The following is a 19,228-nucleotide window of genomic DNA, read 5'->3' on the forward strand; positions in this document are numbered from 1 at the left end:
AGATGCATTTTTAGTCATTCCAAAGCAGGCATTGATTGCATGTCAAGTGATCACTCAGGGGAACACAGTTTTTGCTTAGACCACCATAATGGCCATCAGTCTGCTTGACGAAGGCATGCAGAGTAAAGTGCTAATTGTGTGCGAAATAGATAGCGATAGGACCTGCAATGCGTAGTGGCCTTGGGAGGAGTGGTTATTCACTACAGAGAGTGACACATCTAATGCTCAGAGACTTCAGACCAGTATCAATGACATGAAGCATTGCCCGCCTCGCCAGCGAACAACAGCATCATCACTTCTGCATGTATCGCAAAGCATACATGACAAAACTACAGTTTCTCTTGCGACACACACTGCCAGTCTATCAGTCTCACCTACGTTTCAGCAGCACAGTATTGTAGATTGTCTGTATGACCTATTCTCATTGTCAAGCAATATTCTTTTTTTATAATGGTAGCATTATTACATTTTCTGATTTAATTCATCCAATAAATTATCAGTGTACCAGCTACAGAGCAGACTGTAATCTTCCTCATAATTGCTTAGTTAATTTGTTGCTTTTAGAGATCTCTTTTTAGAGCACTATGTACGGAGTTCACATTGCACTCTAGTCTTCTCCTTGTTCTAATGTCAACTGTGCCTACTCTACAGGTATATGCAGGTGTGACTAGTCTCTCTTAAACTTTTCCAAGTGGGGTTGGTCCATATCCATGCATCGTGTAGCTGGGGACGAATGAAAAGATAATAATACGTGGATCCAAAAGAGAATAATTTTGCAACACAAAGCTGCTGTAAATTGTAAGCTTTTGTTCAGCAGTGGAGTGTTTGGTAGGAGGATTGTCTCTGTAAATGTAGCTGAGGGCCATAATATATAAGAAGTACTTTGATGGAAAATTGATCAAAACACATGGGAATACGACTCTGGCAGAGCCCTGATTTAGGACTTTCACTGTTAACGCTCTGTACTTTGGCATTGTTTCCTGTGGAGTTGCGCCTTGGCCACAAAGAGCTGATGTCCATGAAGTAACATGTGGCGTAGTGGCATAGTTTGTCCACTTAGAGGCGACCTAAGCTTATGCCGGAAATAGACTACTATGAAATAAGTGCATATAGTTTTGATTTCATATGTAGATACAGAAGTTCAACATATAAATTCGTATGTAGGCCTAAAATGTTTTCTTTTTTTTTTTCATTTCTAAAAAGTAGGTCTACTTTAAAACAGACGGTTCACGATTACTCAAATGTAACACAAAGTATACAAAACGACATTTGATTGTATATTTATAGATTCCATGCAATTTACAGTGGTAATGTGTAGGCCACAAGCTTTTTTACTATTTGGTCGCCTCCTGTTCACAGTAGGCTACACGACAATAGGCTACGATACAGGTTATCGCGTGGGGCTAGAGTCACAGACTGGAGACGAGCGTGTCGAGGGTTCGGCTACAGCTGTCACGTAGGCGCCTCTGTGTCTCTAGTTATAAACCTGAAGACACGGTCCCTAGGACCAAAATGTTTGGCCACTCAGGCTAGGCTGCTTATGATCAGCAGTAATATTTTTCTTCTTCTTTTTTATTCTCTTCTGGATTATTTTATTATAAAATAGCAATTATGTAATATCAGGCTAAATTAATTAATTCATTTAGTAATAAATAATACTCTCCATATACACACACTTTTACAAAGAATTAGTTACTTTAAATGAAAACTCTTAATTGAATTTGCTTTTGTTTTTTTTCGATTAATTTTTGGTAAATACAGGTAACAAATGCAAAACCTTAACCAGCATGTCTTAATCTACCTTGCATTTTTAGACGTGTTTTTATGCCCTGCGTGTGGTGTTTTATAGCCTACCCCCGATGCATATGCTGGGCTACATATGAAGCACATATAAATTAGTGTAACGGGTTTACTTTCTCCAGTCGGCTAATTGACAAATAAATTTACTTTTTATTTCACTCATCATTAGCTGTACAAAAAAACGCGTCCAACCGTGAGGCGGAGGACCGGCGACATTACTCTATGAGGTTCGAGGTTCAGGGAATTGTATTTTGGAAGGGGTGTCATGATGTAATAGAAAACTTAACTCACTCCCCCCATTCAGGAGCGGTGGGTTGTACCACTGTGCGTGAGCTAACGTTAGTTTTTCACTGAATCCCAAACCAGCGCGCAGCGGACTGGAGCACACGTTTAAGCCACCTTTCTGCGGTCTAACTTTTCTATCCGTGTAGCATAGGACAAAAGGAATTTAACAACTGGACGATTCATCAACAAGCCCCAAGCTGAGAGGGCAAGTGGGAATAAAACTAAAAATGAACAGGAGTTTTAACAAATCTCAGTCTTTGCGGTACTTGGACTGTAGTGCTGTTGAAGTTAAAAGCAAGGTAAGAATGCGGCTAGTTTAAGTTCGATTGTTGTTTAGGCTTGCTAGTGTTGATGAATGTGTCATAATTTACTATCATTCCTGTTAACTGGTACTTTCAAACTGATATGTTAGCTATATTGCTAGCAAGCCACGTCGGATTGATGCTATTGAATACAGTATTTAGCTAGCTAGACAGCAAGTTGCCATTGCAATAATCTATTTCTAGTTAACGTTAGCTAACGATTTAACATTCGAAAATATTATTCCAGCCTAATTGGGACGAGGCGGTGTAATATCAATAGTGATGGCGAGTATATATACATTTTCTCGGTGCATGTTACTAGCTTTTAGCTAACCCAGAGCTAAAGTGTAAACTATCGGGAATAGAGCCTACGTTGTGCCACTAACATACTGAATTGTTACTAAGATAGCTAACATTAGCGCAGCTGCTAGGCGTACTTTCATAGCTAGCTATTAAATGTTACTCTAGTACAGATACGACCTGCTGTATTTTGTTAAACTTCCTATTTCTTTCCTCTGAGTTCCCGAGTTTTGTTAGACCTGAACATTTAGACGATTTCGCGATAAATCTTTTTTAAAGATTGGTAACAGACTTTTAACAACTTGCTAGCTCGCTCGGCGTTGTTTCCCGTGGTCCCATGCACTGTCTATATTAGATAGATAAATGTTCTGGAAAAACGGGAAATGCAAGATCAGAAGGCACGGAATTAAAGGAAACTGCCGTGGCTTCATTTGTATTTTAGCCAACTGGCAGTTCGACTGAGGCCTATGATACGGCATGTCAGCTTTAACTTTAGCCCCAGCGAGTTTTAAGTCGATGTGATTATTATTGTTTTAAATCATTGCACGGTCTTGATGTTGCTGTTGCGGAAGTAATTGGCTGCCGCAGAGTATCCATCTGTCCTCATGTATCTGCTTTGACAGTGGTTGGTAACATTAACACGGAGCATCCTACAGCTATTGTTCCGCAGCGATTGTTAGCGAACAAATTCACCAAAATTTTAATGTGTAGCCTATATTATATTCTAAAAATACGCGAAGATAGGCTAATAATGAGAAAAGTTGAAGCTACGTTCAGGTGTTCCATCTTGCAGGACTTCAGTTATAGTGTTCAGGGTGACGGTTAATTGAATGGTCTATCACCTGTACAGCAACAGAGAGAATGTGTGGAGTGTCTGCTGCTTGATAGTTGCATTCCGTTTTGAACATGCCTTAAAAATGACCTGGACAGTTCTTTTAGCGACAACTGTTACATATCATGTTCACAAAAATAAAATGTATAATGTTTATGCAGCTTGTATTCATTCACTTTTTGATGCATAACTGGTTACTAAATTTTGCCACACAACCTCAAAATAAATGCACGATTTAAGCCAATATGAAAAGTGATACACTTATTTTTAATTTCATAATTCTGTTCGCGAATTGAATATTCATCAAATGTCGGTATCTTTATACATTTTTAAACGTAGACGCATAAAGAAGAGTTTTTAACTGCGTACGGGTGTGCATGGTTGCGTGTGTGGCACACGAACGTGCGTGTGCGCTTCTTCTGTTCTTGCATGACAAGCTACATTCCAGCTAGGCCGGACCCTGGTGACCTCTAGAATTTCCTGCCCTCAAACCCTGAACACTACCTGGACCATATTAAGGATTAAATATTACTTTCCATAAACATTTACCTTTGGGTGACCCTGTGAATTTGCTGTATCGCTTTAAGTGCACCACTGAGTGAGCAGTACACAAGTGTTATTCTCCAGACATTTATATTGCCGTAAACTCTGGCCCATACTCCAGTTTTAAGGCAGAATAATGTAGATTCTTTTGAAATGCCCAGAGTAAGACATATAGGTTTGTATGTAGGTGAGACACGGGGCTAGATATCATTCCAGTCCTCCCTTTCAGATTCTGTCTGTTTCTGTGCTGCAGTGTAACTTCTTGTCCTGTGTTTGGTCTCTGATTTGTGCATGAATATGAGGCTAACCATGTCCCAGTGTGTTTACTGTAGTGAGTCTCATGCAATAGGTTTTTGAAAACGACATAGCTTCTGGGGAAAACAAATCTGTAAGAGTTAGTTGTCCAAAAACAATTTAGTTGCCTAATTTCTGTACTGTGCATTGCAACTTGTAAAAGGGGTGTGTTCCAAAGGTTTTGTCACATTTTCTTGCTTCCAGTTAGGAGTAAATAAACACAACCATCTTGACCTGTTGTTGCAGTGAGGCTGCAAAAAAAAAAAAGTAATGTGGAAGATTATGGTCAACCTATAATTTGGACTTCACTTCCCGGTCTGTGCATCTTGGCAGAACGTTACTCTGAGGCTTGTGGCTGTACTCAAGAGCAGGTTTCAGAGGTATCATCAAGTAACCGCAGCAGTGGAGCGCACTGATAAAGCGTATCGGCAGTTTTCGTAACAGCAGACCATTGTTTCAGTGTGCCTTAGTTCTGTGCCTGCTCCAATTCACAATAGGGCGCTCTGTGTTTAAAGGCGCACCATTGGCCCCTCTGTTCTAGGAGTATTCTGATTGGGGGCTGCTTATGTAAATTTAGTGGGCCATTCTGTGCGAAATCCGCATGACTTCATATGATGTGGGCCGGTTTTCCTCAAAGTTGGTGTATCCGCGCCTCTTGAAAGGGGCTCTTCCCGCACACCCTGACAAAGGCATTTTTTGCCGAAACATTGGTTTAATAAACACAAGCAAGGAGGAGTCTGAGGAATCTTCATTATTTTCTATTATTTACATTCCGTATATATGCACTGTGCAATTTTATTGAAGTTACACTACACTGCACTACATAAAATGGAAAATGCTTGCATCGCAATAAGTTACCCAAATGAAATCTCTTCTTTAATCTGCTGGCAAATCTGAACTTCCCAAGTGAAAGATTCTCACTAATAGGGCATTCCTTGTCAGATATGATGCTTCATTGACTAGACAGAAATAAATTCAGCAATTTAAAACGATTGTAAACTTGCAATGTAGATGCATCACAGCAAAGAAAGTAAAGCCTTTTCTTGTTCACCACTGTTCTATGAATAGGAAACGTTTCCAAAATTATATTATTTCATTGTCGCATATGAGCCTTCTTCGATCATCGTGCTCTTAGGCGGCCCCTGAGGTCTCCAGCAAAGTTTTTCAGCGATACACACTCGCAGGAAAACTGCATTGTGAACCACTGAGGGGAGACTGAATTAATTTGCGCTGTCACAATGCTGCCCTTTGTGTTTGTCCATTAATGTGATGAATTGGAATGTCGGGCTTCTGTCTCAGTTATTGTGCAGGGCCAGGTCCATTTACTGGCATTTCATAATCACCGTAATGACACTGGGCCAAGTTTACCCAGAATGCTCTTCCTGTACTTAGAACACTGGCACTCTCAACACTCTTTCTTGTTCTCGTCGTTCTGCTTGCAGTTTTCTAGAGATTTATTCAAATTTATTGGTGACAGGTTTGTGTGTCAGATGTCCCTCTCCCAATAATCCCCGGACTGAATGTAAAGAACTGTAAATTATAAATACTGCTGCTGTTGCTATCACTTCTGCCATAATCCCTGCTACTCTACTGCCTCTACCTTCCTAGCTATTTTACTACTCCCACTACTACGAAAACACATCTACTAAAACTGCTACTGTTGTTGCTGCCTTTGTAATTTAATACAGTCTGGTTGAAGAGAATGGTCTAAATAGTACAGAGGATAGCATATCACTTTAGCATTAAATAGAGTTTATTACTTGTTGCTTCACCAATGGCCATGCCTGTCTCAGCCTGCAAGCGTTCCTCTAGCAACAAAAACACTTGCGCTGTCATTGTGCAGGTGATATATTTGAAGGTTTTGAAGGGGGAAATGTGTAGGAGTAACCTTGTTCTAACTTGCTTAAAGAACTGGCGGTGTTGCAACAAAGGTGAGTTACCCGAAGGCTATGTCTTGGTGTTGTTAAATAGAAGAGCATGGTTCTTAAAGTGCACCCCTAACCCACCTGCAGTCCTTTTGTGTTCTGAATGAAGAGGCTTGATTTTGCTTGTCATCATCAATTTTTAACAAGCAGACTTTTTTGTTAGTTTATTTTCTTGTTTTCATTGGGCACCTAAAAGGTTTGGTGATTGACTGGCATTTGCTCATCCCTTGTAGTGATTTTGTTATCAATACAGGCCTGATTATATGTTCTGCTTGTCATTGAGTTAAAAAAAAACAATTTTTTATAGAAGTTCAGAAGTTGGTCTTTGTAATGGAATGAGTTTTACCTGATGAAATTATAGATGTCTGACCATGAATGCTTTGAACAGACATAAGTGGGGCTTTATAACACTCAAACTTTTAAAGAATATTTAGCCTAATTCTTTTTCGGTTCATGAATATTTAAAGTCACTTCAAATGAAAAGCCAATTAAGCTATATTTAACTTAGAGTGAGGAAGTCATCTGAGTTGAGTCTAGTCCCAACTTTAACCCACGTGCGGTTCTGCATCCAAGACCCGAGGCCTGCTTTTAATGAGGTTACGGACTGCACAAATAAGATGAACTGAGGTGCAGAATCTCTCCCTGCAGTCCCACACTCTGAAACTTGCAGGGAAATTTTGTCCTCGGAAGATAAGTTAGTTTGCCATCACTGTGGTGTTTGGAAAGAACTAACTTTGAACTGTGAGTTGGCTGGAACACTGTTTCTTCATTACTTTTGTCTTTCCGATTTCAGTTTTCCTCTCTTCAGGAGAGACCGAATCGACCACAGAAACTCTTAAAGCTGTTCGGAGTAGTTTTAGAGTCTAGTTTTAGAGTCATTGTCACTGTCCAGCTTCTGTTGCCGCCATGTTTGAATCCGAGAAGGTGCTACTTCTGGCAGAAGAGTTTATTCTGTCAGTGAGTTGATTGAAGTTTTGTTTTGTTATACCGTTCGGTGTGGTGTTAAGTGCTTTTTTGGTATGAAGTGTGGATTGAATTTTGACAACTGTCACGATTGGCGTCTGTGTTGTGACACAGGAGCAGAGGTGCGAGCGTGCGTGTGTGTGTGTGTGTGTTCACATCTGGTGCTACACTCACCTCCCATGCCGAACTTTTCATATTTCCACCCATAATCACTCACTGCAGTTGACTAAACCGGGCTTCTCTTCTTGAGAGGGTAATTGCCTCGCGCAGCGCGATCCACAAATTACTGGTGTAATAAGGTATCATTTCTATTGTAAGAACAAATCCTGCCCTGCATTTTACTAGTCCCCTCATTCATCACTTTGCCCACGCACCCGGTCTTTGTGTTTGCACTGTTTACAACAAGTCACTTGATGAGAGCCTTAACCTTTGGATGACTCCGTGCGCTTTCTTTGGTGGTCAGCTAACTTAGCCAGGCCACACAATCGCTGCTTTGTAGTGCTGTGAGCAGTGTGTGGTAAAGTGTGGTTGTGTTTGCGCGAGTTTGCATGTTTCTGTGAGTGCCTACGGGAGTGAGTGTACGATTGTGTTTGTGTGAAATTGCATTCGTGTGTATGTGTGAAATTGTGTGTGTGTGTGTGTGTGAGAGAGAGACTGTGTGCGCATGGGTGTATGTACACTTGCGGTAAGTAAAATAAAGTTTTAGAGCTAAGCTAGTCTCTTTGTTTTAGCTTTGGATGAGAGAATGTGCAGCATGGCTTTTTTCCATTGGGGCCTACACTGCTTATATTTTAGGCCCGTTCTGTACACCAGCACTCTGACCGGCTCTGTTGTGTTGAACCCTTCTTTAATTAACACATGTCCTTATCACAAAAGCCAAAACTACAAATGTCATTTAAGGTTTTGTGGTTCTAGGCACAATTAATTTGTTTTTATTTCTTTGATCCCACAGCCGACCAGTTAAAAAATAATAATAATTGGAACATGGATAACTCGTTAGCATTTATGCCCTGTCACTCACAGTAGTAGTGTTTTGCTGCTGGTTTTATGGAATTGATTAGTTGTGTATTGTACACAACAAAAGCTCACAGTGCTGACTTGTGTTGAAACTGGCATTGGCTCTGCCATTTTGTTTTCAGACCATGATAATTATGACTAATAGCATAACCTTGGCACCGCGCATGGATTGGCAAACCATCCATTATTTTCAAACTGAAAAACGTGGTCTGGTGAGCCAGGTGTTGCAGCTTAGTATAATCAAGTGCTTACACTGAAGCCCATAGAGTAAACACATTGAAGTAAACACATTCCTATTTCTAATTTTGGGCTCATCTGATAACACTGAAGTTGTAGTGCTGTATTTGGAGCCAGGTGCTATGGTCTGGCGAGACCAAAACTGAGGTTTTTGGCGGGGCACGCTGGTGGTAGGACGTTCACATTGAAAAGGATGTCATTCCCACGGTGAAATATGGAGGTGGGTCTTTGATCTTTGATGCTGTGGGGTTGATTGCATCTGCCGGTCCTGGGGTTTTTTGTTAAGATTAATGTAACCACGAACTCCAGGAAGCACCAATACATTTAACCCAAAAACCTGGTATTCCCCTGTCCTCCCCGTGGCTCAAACTGGGATTCTGGGATATTCGAGTAAGCATTCCTCTGATTGATCATTCCTCAAATTGATCATGCGCATTCCTCAAATTCACTCAGCCTTCACTTAAATACGTGAGTGAATATGAGTTTTTGGAAAGGCCAGCAGAGTTCCCACAGTTTCCTCAAAATGATTGGATATCTGTGGGAAGATCCCATGCATGCAGTGCACGCAAGGACACAGAGAAATATGTCTGAGCGAGAGGAGTTCTGCGAGGAAGAGCAGGGGAAAATTCCAGAGACTGAGCTGGCTGCGGGACATGTTTGGAAGCGGTTTAAGATCTGCCAAGGGAGGCGTTACTTAGAACACTTACAGCGTTCCCAACATTTGTATGTGTCATGATTATATCAATTTATGATTTTGAATAAATGCAAATGGATGCTAGTGATGCAAATGTGTGACTTTGTGCCAAGTAGTGGTTGGGCCTTCACCCGTTGACTGACTGGTTCATTGTAAAATGCAGTATTGGACCATACTTTTGCATAAAACTGTGCGTGGGTACATATGCAGTCGGGTCCTGAATTATGCAACGTGCACTTGCGTCCTCTTCCTGGCAATTTGCAACTGTTCTAGATGTTTGAAAAGTTTTAATGTTTGCCCTAACAGTGCTTAGTGGTATGTTTAGCCACATCTGTGTATTTGTATTTGTTACCTGATTTGTGTTGGTCTACAACTGTCTGTCTCTTCTGGCTTTCCCCATGGTGATTGATTACAAAGGCATTTTAAATGCGTGTTACATCATTTTTACCCTCGTGAAACAAGAAGTGATGGAAGGCCTTACAACGTACAGTTCCTTACAACTGAGATGAACTTTACTGCGCAAATGTATTTGAATTTATTTAAAAGATTGGCAACCCTAAATAATAATTTTGACACCTATGTTGTTGAGAAAAAATAGTTGGCTCGTTGCTCAATAAAACAAGCTAAAACAAGAATAATAGCACTGTAATAAAAGTGAGTAGTTTCCGTGTATTTTAATGTGTAGCTATAATGTGTGTTGTTTATTCTATACTTTACCCTCATTTTCATGAAGGGTGCTGATAATCCAGGACCAGACAGTGTGTGTGCGCTGGGTCACTGAACCCTGAGGATAAATCATCTCTAATTTTGTATAGGATTGGCTGGAACACCTGCTACACCTGTGTCAGTGAATTCGAAGGATACTTGAGATTATCTAAGAATGGTGCTACATTTTTATGTAAATCACACACACAAAAACAGAAATAAAGAGGTAGAATAAAATTAAGGTGCTGACATTTGGCTTTCTTCCAAGGTGCAAATTAGGAAAAATGTTTGCATGTGTAGACAGCAATGTGTGTAGGGAACCAGGTAATCTCATTTATTTCATACTTTTTACTATGAAAATTAGAGCAGGGAGTTGGGGAAAAGGATTTCTGTGTTGTTTATATTTGCCTTCATTAGTCTTTAAATTTTAAATTTAGTACAGTGTCTCTTTCATTGCTAACTGTTTCAACATTTTCACCACTGTGGTTATGTAATTTGCTATTCCATTATAGTTTTATAGATTATATTTAAAGGCTATGTATAGTAGCTAAATGGTTTAACTGTTAGTGGTTGTTGTGCAATAGAATTTAAGTTTAAGCTGCCACTTTAGTTTGCATGGCTGGAAAAACAGTCTTATTAGGCCTAAATACAGTGAGAGTGAACAATGCATTACCTTGTGGCACATTCTATGTGTTAGCACGTGTTTGTCTGCAAACATTATTGGAAAGACATATCAGAGGTTGAACTTTTTTTCATGAAACTGAAAATTGATAAAACTGCAGAAGAAAGTGGGTTTTCCACAGGTCATGGTCATAAGAAAGTCTCTTGCGGTCACTGCGCATGTGGCACAACCGTCAGGCTTGGACCGCCGTCTCAAACCGTGGTGTGCGAAACAAATCGTGCGACTTTTCACGGTTGCGCTGGACGTAGTTCGCTGTGTTTTTGTTTTGCTTGTCGTGTTCAGATGTGTGTAAAACGCTTCTTGTTGCCCCGAGTCATGCTCCTTGTGAAAGGTTGCCGCCAAACACGTTCTTCGCACACACGCATAACTTCACATTGCTCATTCATTCCTCTCACATTTGGTGTACATTGTCAGGAACCGACTGCAGATGTGGGAGGTTGTCTAAAAAATTTGGTCCCTGGCCACACGCAATGAGGGCATCGCTGAACCTGGTTTTTACTTAACTTTTTCAGGATTGACTCCTTCTTTTCCTTATCTACCACATTTTGCCAAACATTTTTGATTCAAATGCAATGGTGAATCATCAGCCTCTTGTCTGCAGTTGGTCACCGTGGCGACTCCGCTGCTAAGTTTTGATTATTCGTGTTGTCTTCTCTCCAGTATGGGGCCGAGTTCAGGAGGTTTTCCGTGGACCGGTTCAAGCCCGGGAAGTTCGAGGAGTTCCACAAGCTCATCTTAAACATTCACCGGATAACCAGCATGGAGGTGATGATTGGCTACGCAGACATCCACGGCGATCTGCTCCCCATCAATAACGACGACAACTTCTGCAAGGCCGTGTCCACCGCTCACCCCCTGCTTCGGATCTTCATACAGAAACAAGGTAAGGCTTGGGTTAAAGCTAGCCACAGTACATGGGAATTCCCTGCTCAATTCGTGCTTCCAGAGTAACTGGCTGTAATTGCTAGTCAGGTGTTATCAAGCTAGCCAGTTGTGTACCTCGCATCCAGAGCCCTGCGCTAATGTCTGGTAAACTTTCCTGCCGCACTGAATACTCGTTTGAAATAAAGGGAAATGCTTCTGGCTTCTCATTCTCTCTTCATCACATACTGTGAGAGAATGCAGTTATTTATTTATTTATTTATTTTATTTTTTCCAAGAAGTCGACATTTTGTAGTAAAAATAGTCTACTGAAAAAAAAAAATAGCCTAATTTTTGATCAGTTTAATTTGTGCTGATCGGCAGTGCCTGAAAGCAATGTCATCCGACCACTCATGTCACAGCCGCTACTGAAGGGTATCTGGACCTAAATCAAGTCGAGCATTTGACCTGTTCACCGGTCAGAATTTTGCTGCCCCTTGCAGTATCAAGAAAACCAGGCTACTGTGCATGAACCCATTTATGTCTTGTAGTATCTTGGCTGTTCTTGCAACAGTCTTTTTTTTTGAACCTCGGTGGGGTCTAGAAGGTTCTGTTACGTCTCTCAGAGGGCTCTCCTGGTTCTGACTGAGTTCTCAACGTCACTAGCTCTTCACCGTCGTCTGGAGGAGACTCATCGCTGCGTACGCAGGTCATGGGGGCGGGTTGTCCGCTGGCATGCCGGGAATTACCGAAGAACAAAAGCCATGCGTGAAAGCGCCGTCTCGCAGAGCAACCCGAGCGCGCGTCTAGAGACAGCGCCCGCCCGCCCGCCCGCCCGCCCGCGTCCCCCCGAGTGCACCCCGGGTGGAGCGGGGGGGGGGGACTGCCAGCGGCATGCAGATGAATTCATCATCGTTCATCATTCGTGCGCTCGGATATTAAAAATGAAAAAAGGCTTAAGTGGAATCTCAGGGTCGCCGGCCTTGTTTTGTTCGACGCGGGGACGACCTCGTTTTTGATTATGTTTACACGATTGAAATGCAAATTGTCCCGAGGGACGAGCCCGAGCGAATCACGGCCCGCGTTCGACGCCGGATGGCAGGCCTGCAAGTTGAAACAGATTAGACCGCGCACTTCGAGCGGAGTGACTTCATTACAGGGCTCTGCTTTTATGAAGGGATGAATACATTGAGGAAAAGGTCTTCAGGGCAGAGTGTGCAGTGCGAGCAGTTTTCTGTGATCTCGCTGCTGCCGGCTCCATCTCGTTATACTGTTGCTCCAGGTTAAAATATTCTTAGAATACTTTGGTCACTCTCCTTTCGTCTTTAAAGACCCGAAGCTCAGACTATGGAATGAGCTCTGTGTGTGTGTGTGTGCGGCTGCGCGTGCGCGCGCGCGTGTGTCTGTGTGTGTGTGTGTGTGTGCATGCGCAAATGAATGAAATCTCCTTTCAGCTTTCCTAAGAAGAGTCCACTTGAGTGGCATCAATAGAATATTCATGAAGTAAACTGAACTCTCAAGCCATATAAACTCTTTTTTGGGCCCAAAAACCCTCATTCTTGTGTACAATATAGTAATTAGCCATGTAATTATGCCAGATACATATTAGAGATGTGCAGGTTTTTGAGCAAATTCCTGTTAATTTTGATTTGGCTTCAATACACAGGGAAGTATTGTTTCACTAAGTGCCTACACAAAAATAGATGGAAATGCTTCACTGCAGCATTTCTGTAGCCCAGATTGTGTTCAGGTTCAGTTTGTTCTTTTAAAGAACATAGATTTGTGTCTGTATCTTCCCATAGATACAGACACAAAAACAAACCCTCATAAAGCTGGGAAGCTGTCGTGTTTTCCCCGTATCTTTAGCCATCAAAGGAGAACGCTTCTGCTACCATGTTATGGGCACACATAGCCTTGTGGTATCATAATATGATATCCCAGAAATCTTTGCTATTTTTACCTGAAATTATAGTGAAATTTGGAGTATCTGTTGTTATTTTTTCATCCGCTTTGAGGCTGTGTGAACTGGGTGGAGTAGCTAACGGCGGTGTGATTCTGCCCCGGTGCTCCATGGGAAAGCGGTTCAGGGTTACGGGCAGTCACGTAACCCCCCCCGATGACGGCGCTGCGCCGGGCGAGGGGTGGCCGGTGAATAAGCGGGGTGTCAGACGGCGGCCATTCTGATGCAAAGCGTCTCGCCCACACACCGCACCAGAACCTTTTTAACGAGCCCCCGCTTCCTCGAAGCAAAACAAAGCGCCCCGCTCCTTCAGAAAAACGCCGTCTCCTAATCGTGTGTTTACGTGTTCTCAGAACCCGAGTGAGCCTGAGAGAAGGTCTGCGGCCAATCAGATTGTCTCCCTGCGTTGGAAAATGTGCTTACCCTGAGGAACGTGGCTGCGCAGAAAATAAAAACCTGACCGCGATGCTAACGGCTCAGTCATGTGTACCGGTGCTGACCTCCGATTGGCTGCGGGATTAATTAAACCCTGTGATCACTGACTAATGTCTAATCTCTGGCCTGGCGGAGGAACTTAACCTGGAAGACAAGCCTGCTGGGATGACAGGTCGTCCTGTTTAATTGAGTCCGGTCTCCAAATTCTCGTCCGCCCCCCCCCCCCCCCCCCCCCCCCCAGTGCCGAGACGGCACTCCCCCTGTTGTCCTCTGACGGGTAACTGGGACTCCGTCCTGGGGGAGAATGGCTCGGCGTTTCGGGGGTCAGCGGCCACGTGTAGAGCAGCTGGACTGTGCTCCCTTTATTGCCCGGTTGGGCGATTGTTCGCGTTGAGTTATTTGTCAGACTGTTCTCTTCCGATTTACCGGACTACAATGAACAAAGGATTAAGGATCTTTCCTGCCCTTTTTTTTCCCAGGATAGGAAATTCCAGCTCGAATGTAAAGTTCCCATAGAGCACGCAGGGAAATGTTCTGCTTTATTACTCTGTGCGAAATTGTGGGACTTAAATCTTAGTCTTTTTGGGATTTGTCAGAAATTGCTTTTATATTTAGGAGATGTGCATAAACACACACGCTGACACTCACACGCACATACAAATGTGTATATATAAATATGTAAAAGCATCAGTCGCATTAAAATGTATGCCCCAAGTGAAATTTTGGAAGCATCACAGTTGTAACACAATTGAGAAGCAATGAGGGACGGTTTGTTTTTTCTTTTGGGGGTGGGGTGGGGTGGGGTGGGGTTAGGGGAGGGGGACAGGGCCCATCTCCCATCAGTGCGCCCCTGCTTCCTGCTCTCTGTGAGAATGGGTGGCTGTAATTGTACCTGGCCACTGGTGTAGATCCTGCTGGTATTAGCGGCGGGTCAGGGGAGACCACCTGTGTGGCTTTGTCTCAGCTGCTGACAGCTCAAATCCATTCACGTCTTCCCTGAGCTGATCTTGACCACCGCTGGCCTCCCCGACTCATTCAAGGTTGCGTTCAGTTAATGACTTTTTAAAACCAGAATATTTAGCCATGTGACTCATATGTCACTGCACCTTTGAGTATGCAGAAAGTTTTAATCATGGTTTTAACTTTGGATGTTGCTTAGATGGGATAATGGAAACTTGTAGACTTCAAGGTATTCGTGTTTGTTTTGTGATGTTTTCAATGTATTTGAGAAAAACGGTGTGAACAGCGAATTCATGCATTGTCATTTCATTTGAATGGACAGGATCAGAATTGTGATGAATCAAACCCCATTCTTTCATTTGAGAGTAGAATTGCTGTTTTTCAAGACAGGGCTCATTAGAGTCACACAATGAACTGCAAGTACATCTGGCTCCAAAAAAAGGTTATTTTGTCAGACTAAACACTGTATGAGATCCAAGTTTAGGGGGATAAGTGTAGCCGTGCACATTGGTATTCTGGGTGGCACGCGCCGAGACATTGTGGAATTAAATAATAAATTCAGTAATTAATGTAGGAACTTTAAATAGGAGCTTTGATCACAGTGCTAATTTCAGCTTTAACCCTGAAGCAGATGGGATAATGTAATGTTGGTTTTATCTGATCCTCCATCTTAGAACAGCTATGCAATAACAACAGAGTTCAGACACAGGGTAATTAGCTAAGTAAGATATCACAATACCATCTTTCAGGTTTAAGGGTTACTGTGTAAATAAAAATAAATAAGTGCTCATTTGTTATGGAGCCATAATATCAGGAAAATTAATTTTACTTTATGGTATTTTTGCAGAAAAGAATGAATTAAACTTTAAAGCAGATAAAAACAGAGCTTGCTGTGTGTTGATACAGGAGTGAAGAGAAGCAGCATGCTATTGAAGGATTAAAGTATTTTTAGAAGCGCGCTAAACTATTGCCTTCCTGTGTTTGGCGGAAAAGATCAGAAAGCCAGTCTGTTTTTGTTTTCTGTCTGTTTAAACTTTCCTGCCTAACGGAGGATTTATTAAGTTTAGCCTGGTGACTTTTCGTCCTCGTGTTTCATCCGAGTGCGACAAGTAGCGTAATTTCCAAATGCTTTGTGGAGCAGTCGCGCGTGAGTAAATGAGTAATTTCGTTTAGGCAGAGGTGGCGCTCTGTTTACTGTTGCACTTGTTTAGCGAGCGTGCTCTGTCCGAGCACGTTTATCATGTTGATATCGTTCTGCACATCGCCTGTATCTAATCCATGCTTGGAAATAAATCATCTCTTTGGGAAAAGGAAGTGAGTAGGCCATTTAGAATTCAAATATCGGTGGAAGTTTAGCTGGGTGAACCAAGCCCCCGCAGTACGTGGCTATGGAAGCCTGATTGGAGATAAAATAATAAAAGATGGCTGAAGCCCCCAGGGGTAATTGTTTCCTGGCTTGATTGTTATTTTGTAGTATGTTCCTCCTCAGACTTTGTCCAGGCTCTCTGCTCCCCATGGTATGAAAGGCGGGGCATTAGTACTGGGAGGGGTGAGCGGTTAATGTGAAGGGGAGGGGGGGGGTCAGGGATAATGAATAGTGACACGCGTGTAGGAGGCCTCTCTCTCCGCCGCGGCTAAGGTTTCGCTCGCCCGAGGTTTGCGACGAGGCCGGGCCCGAGTCCGTTCCAGATGTTCTTCCTCTTTTCCGCCACGCCGCTTCCAGGCTCTTGCTCGGGCCTCTGCCGCGCAGAAGAACCGGAGGCACCTTGAGCCGCCCCCCACTGCCCCCCCCCCCCCAAAAACGGTCTCCCCACAACGGGCGCACCCCCACGCAGGCACTGCGACAACGAAATCGGGTCCCGTTCTTCACGGAAAGCGAGGAGGGGGAGGCACTTGTAACTCTAAATGGCGCCTCATCTGGAACGCATTAGCGATTCACCTGGAGGGAGGCGGGTGTGGCAGCTCCTCACCCCACCCCACCCCACCCCACCCCGGGCAGCGGTGCATCTGTTTTGCATCGATCCCGTAACGGAATTAGGCAGAGGGTTCCGCTCGCTGCTGTGAACGAGGTCCCGTCACGGCCACGGAGCTCCGTGAAACAACGTCTGTGAGGCCACTCCCCTTACGCCGTGGCGTGGCCTTCCACAGGTCCAAGAGCACATTTGTTTATTTACCGGTGAGGAAATTTTTATTATATTTATTCTTTTTTTTTTTTTTTTAAAGAATCTTTCATGAGTTTCTTTGTATTTTGAATCAGGCATATAAGCAGGTACCTCAACCTAACTGCGTAGAGGCCCCTGTGCTATTAAAGAGTGAGAGCAAAATGGAGGCTAGCGCACGCCACTGGGCATCAGCTCAGGGGTGTCATGGAGATGGTTTTTCCTTCATCCTGTCACTGCCTCCGAGTCTCAAAATCAGTACCTCAGCCTGCAATGAATTTGACCGTTGCGAATGTTTTACAGGATCTTAAATGGTACTCCATGAAGGTATCATTTTCCCCTCTGGCTGCTTTTGGAGAACAGTGGTGCCTGACGCGTCCCTCTGGTAAAGCTATTTGACAGAATTAGTTCTAACTGCCTCGTTTGTGCGTGTGCGTAGCGAAAAACAGAATGAAGTGGTCAATAAATTCAAAAAACAGAAGTTGTTTCGTCTGCCTCCGACCCAATTGTTTTTTTGTTTGGTTTCCCTGGCCGTCTACCTCCGCGGCCTGCACATCTGGCGGCCCGAAAACCTCGGGCCGTCCTGCTTCTGAGAACGGCGCTGTAATAACAGCGTGCTGCCGTCCACATGCGCCCAACAGCTATACTCAGCTTTCCGTGGAAACCGCACCGCAGCTGCTCGCTTGCACGGCACAGCTCTCTTTTAGCAGAGCGGCTCAAAACCAGGTAATAAACGCTGAGCTGTTGGGAGTAACTGGCTGTTAATGGAAGAAGAAGCATGACTTTGGGTCACCTCAGTAAAAAAAAAAAAAGAGTACTGGACAATCACTTGTCATAAGATGGCACCTTTCCAACAAGTTAGTTTGTCAAACCCTACTAGAGTAGGGTCAACTGTGTCAACTGTGAGTGCTGTTATTGTGAAGTGGAAACGTATAGGAGCGACGACAGCTCAGCCGCGAGGCGGTAGGCCACACAAGCTCACAGAACGGGACTGCCGAGTGCTGAAGCGTGTAGCGTGTAAAAATCATCTGTCCTCGGTTGCAACACTCACCGAGTTCCAAACTAGCTCTGGAAACAACGTCAGCACAAGAACTGTTGGTCATGAGCTTCATGAAATGTGTTTCCAAGGCCCAAGAAGTCGTACACAAGCCTAAGCACACCACCATTGGTCTCTGGAGCAGTGGAAACTGTGTTCTGTGGAGTGATGAGTCACCCTTCACTATCTGGAAGTCTGACGGACGAATCTGGGTTTGGTGGGAATGCACAGTGCCAACTGTACTGGCCCGAATAGTGCCACCTGTGAAGTTTGGTGCATGTGGAATAATAGTCTGAGGCTATTGTTCATGGTTTTATTAATGCTACAGCTTACGGTGATATTCTAGAGAATTGTATGCTTCTAACTTTGTGGAAACAGGAGGCCCTTTGCCGTTTCAGCATGACAGTGCCCTTGTGTGCAAAATGCATAAAGAAATGGTTTGCTGGGGGTTTGCTGGGGGAGAACGTGACTGGCCTGCAGAGAGCCCTGACCTCTACCCCATCAAACACCTTTGGGATGAATTGGAATGCCGACTGCAAGCCAGGCCTTACTCCCAACATCAGTGCCCGACCTCACTAATGCTCTTGTGGCTGTATGGAAGCGAATCCCCACAGCCATGTTCCAAAATCTACTGGAAAGCCTTCCCTGAAGAGTGGAGCCTGTTACAGCCGCAGAGGGGGGGACAACTCCATATTAAGGCCCGTGGTTTTGGAATGAGATGTTCACCAAGTACATATGAGTGTGATGTTCAGGTGCATACTTTTGGAAAGGTAATTTATCTTTTTTATATTATGCCAGTACTTCTTGAGCACAGCGGTCTCAGGTTGTATGTTCCATGGGAATTAGTTCAAACCAAACATTTTTTTACAGTTTTATTTATAGTAATAGCCTGAGAGTAGGTATATATTCTGTGGGGCTACATAGCTCAGGAGGTAAGACCGATTGTCTGGCAGTCGGAGGGTTGCCGGTTCAAACCCCGCCCCGGGCATGTCGAAGTGTCCTTGAGCAAGACACCTAACCCCTAACTGCTCTGGTGAATGAGAGGCATCAATTGTAAAGCGCTTTGGATAAATATATAAATGCAGTCCATTTACCATTTACCATTCTTGTTTAACATCACACACTCCTACGTGCCCCTTTGCCAGTTTCTCTAATCAAAATCATACACTAAAACTTATACTACTTGGGACCTATTTATTTAAATACGCCAGCTAAAGCTAAGCATTCACCAGGGTTTT

General features: G+C 43.5%; 1 protein-coding gene across 1 annotated transcript in view; it reads left to right on the plus strand.

Annotated features, from left to right (window-relative positions):
• Positions 1-2,081: 2,081 nt before the first annotated feature.
• Positions 2,082-19,228, plus strand: part of pard6gb (par-6 family cell polarity regulator gamma b) — a 44,754-nt gene continuing 27,607 nt past the window's right edge. The window contains exons 1-2 of the mRNA XM_035427913.1: positions 2,082-2,384; positions 11,240-11,462. Coding sequence (XP_035283804.1) covers positions 2,313-2,384; positions 11,240-11,462 — 295 coding nt within the window. The 5' untranslated portion in view covers positions 2,082-2,312. The remainder of the gene's footprint in view (positions 2,385-11,239; positions 11,463-19,228) is intronic.

This window comes from Anguilla anguilla, chromosome 8 (assembly GCF_013347855.1).
Source record: "Anguilla anguilla isolate fAngAng1 chromosome 8, fAngAng1.pri, whole genome shotgun sequence".
Lineage (NCBI taxonomy): Eukaryota > Metazoa > Chordata > Actinopteri > Anguilliformes > Anguillidae > Anguilla > Anguilla anguilla.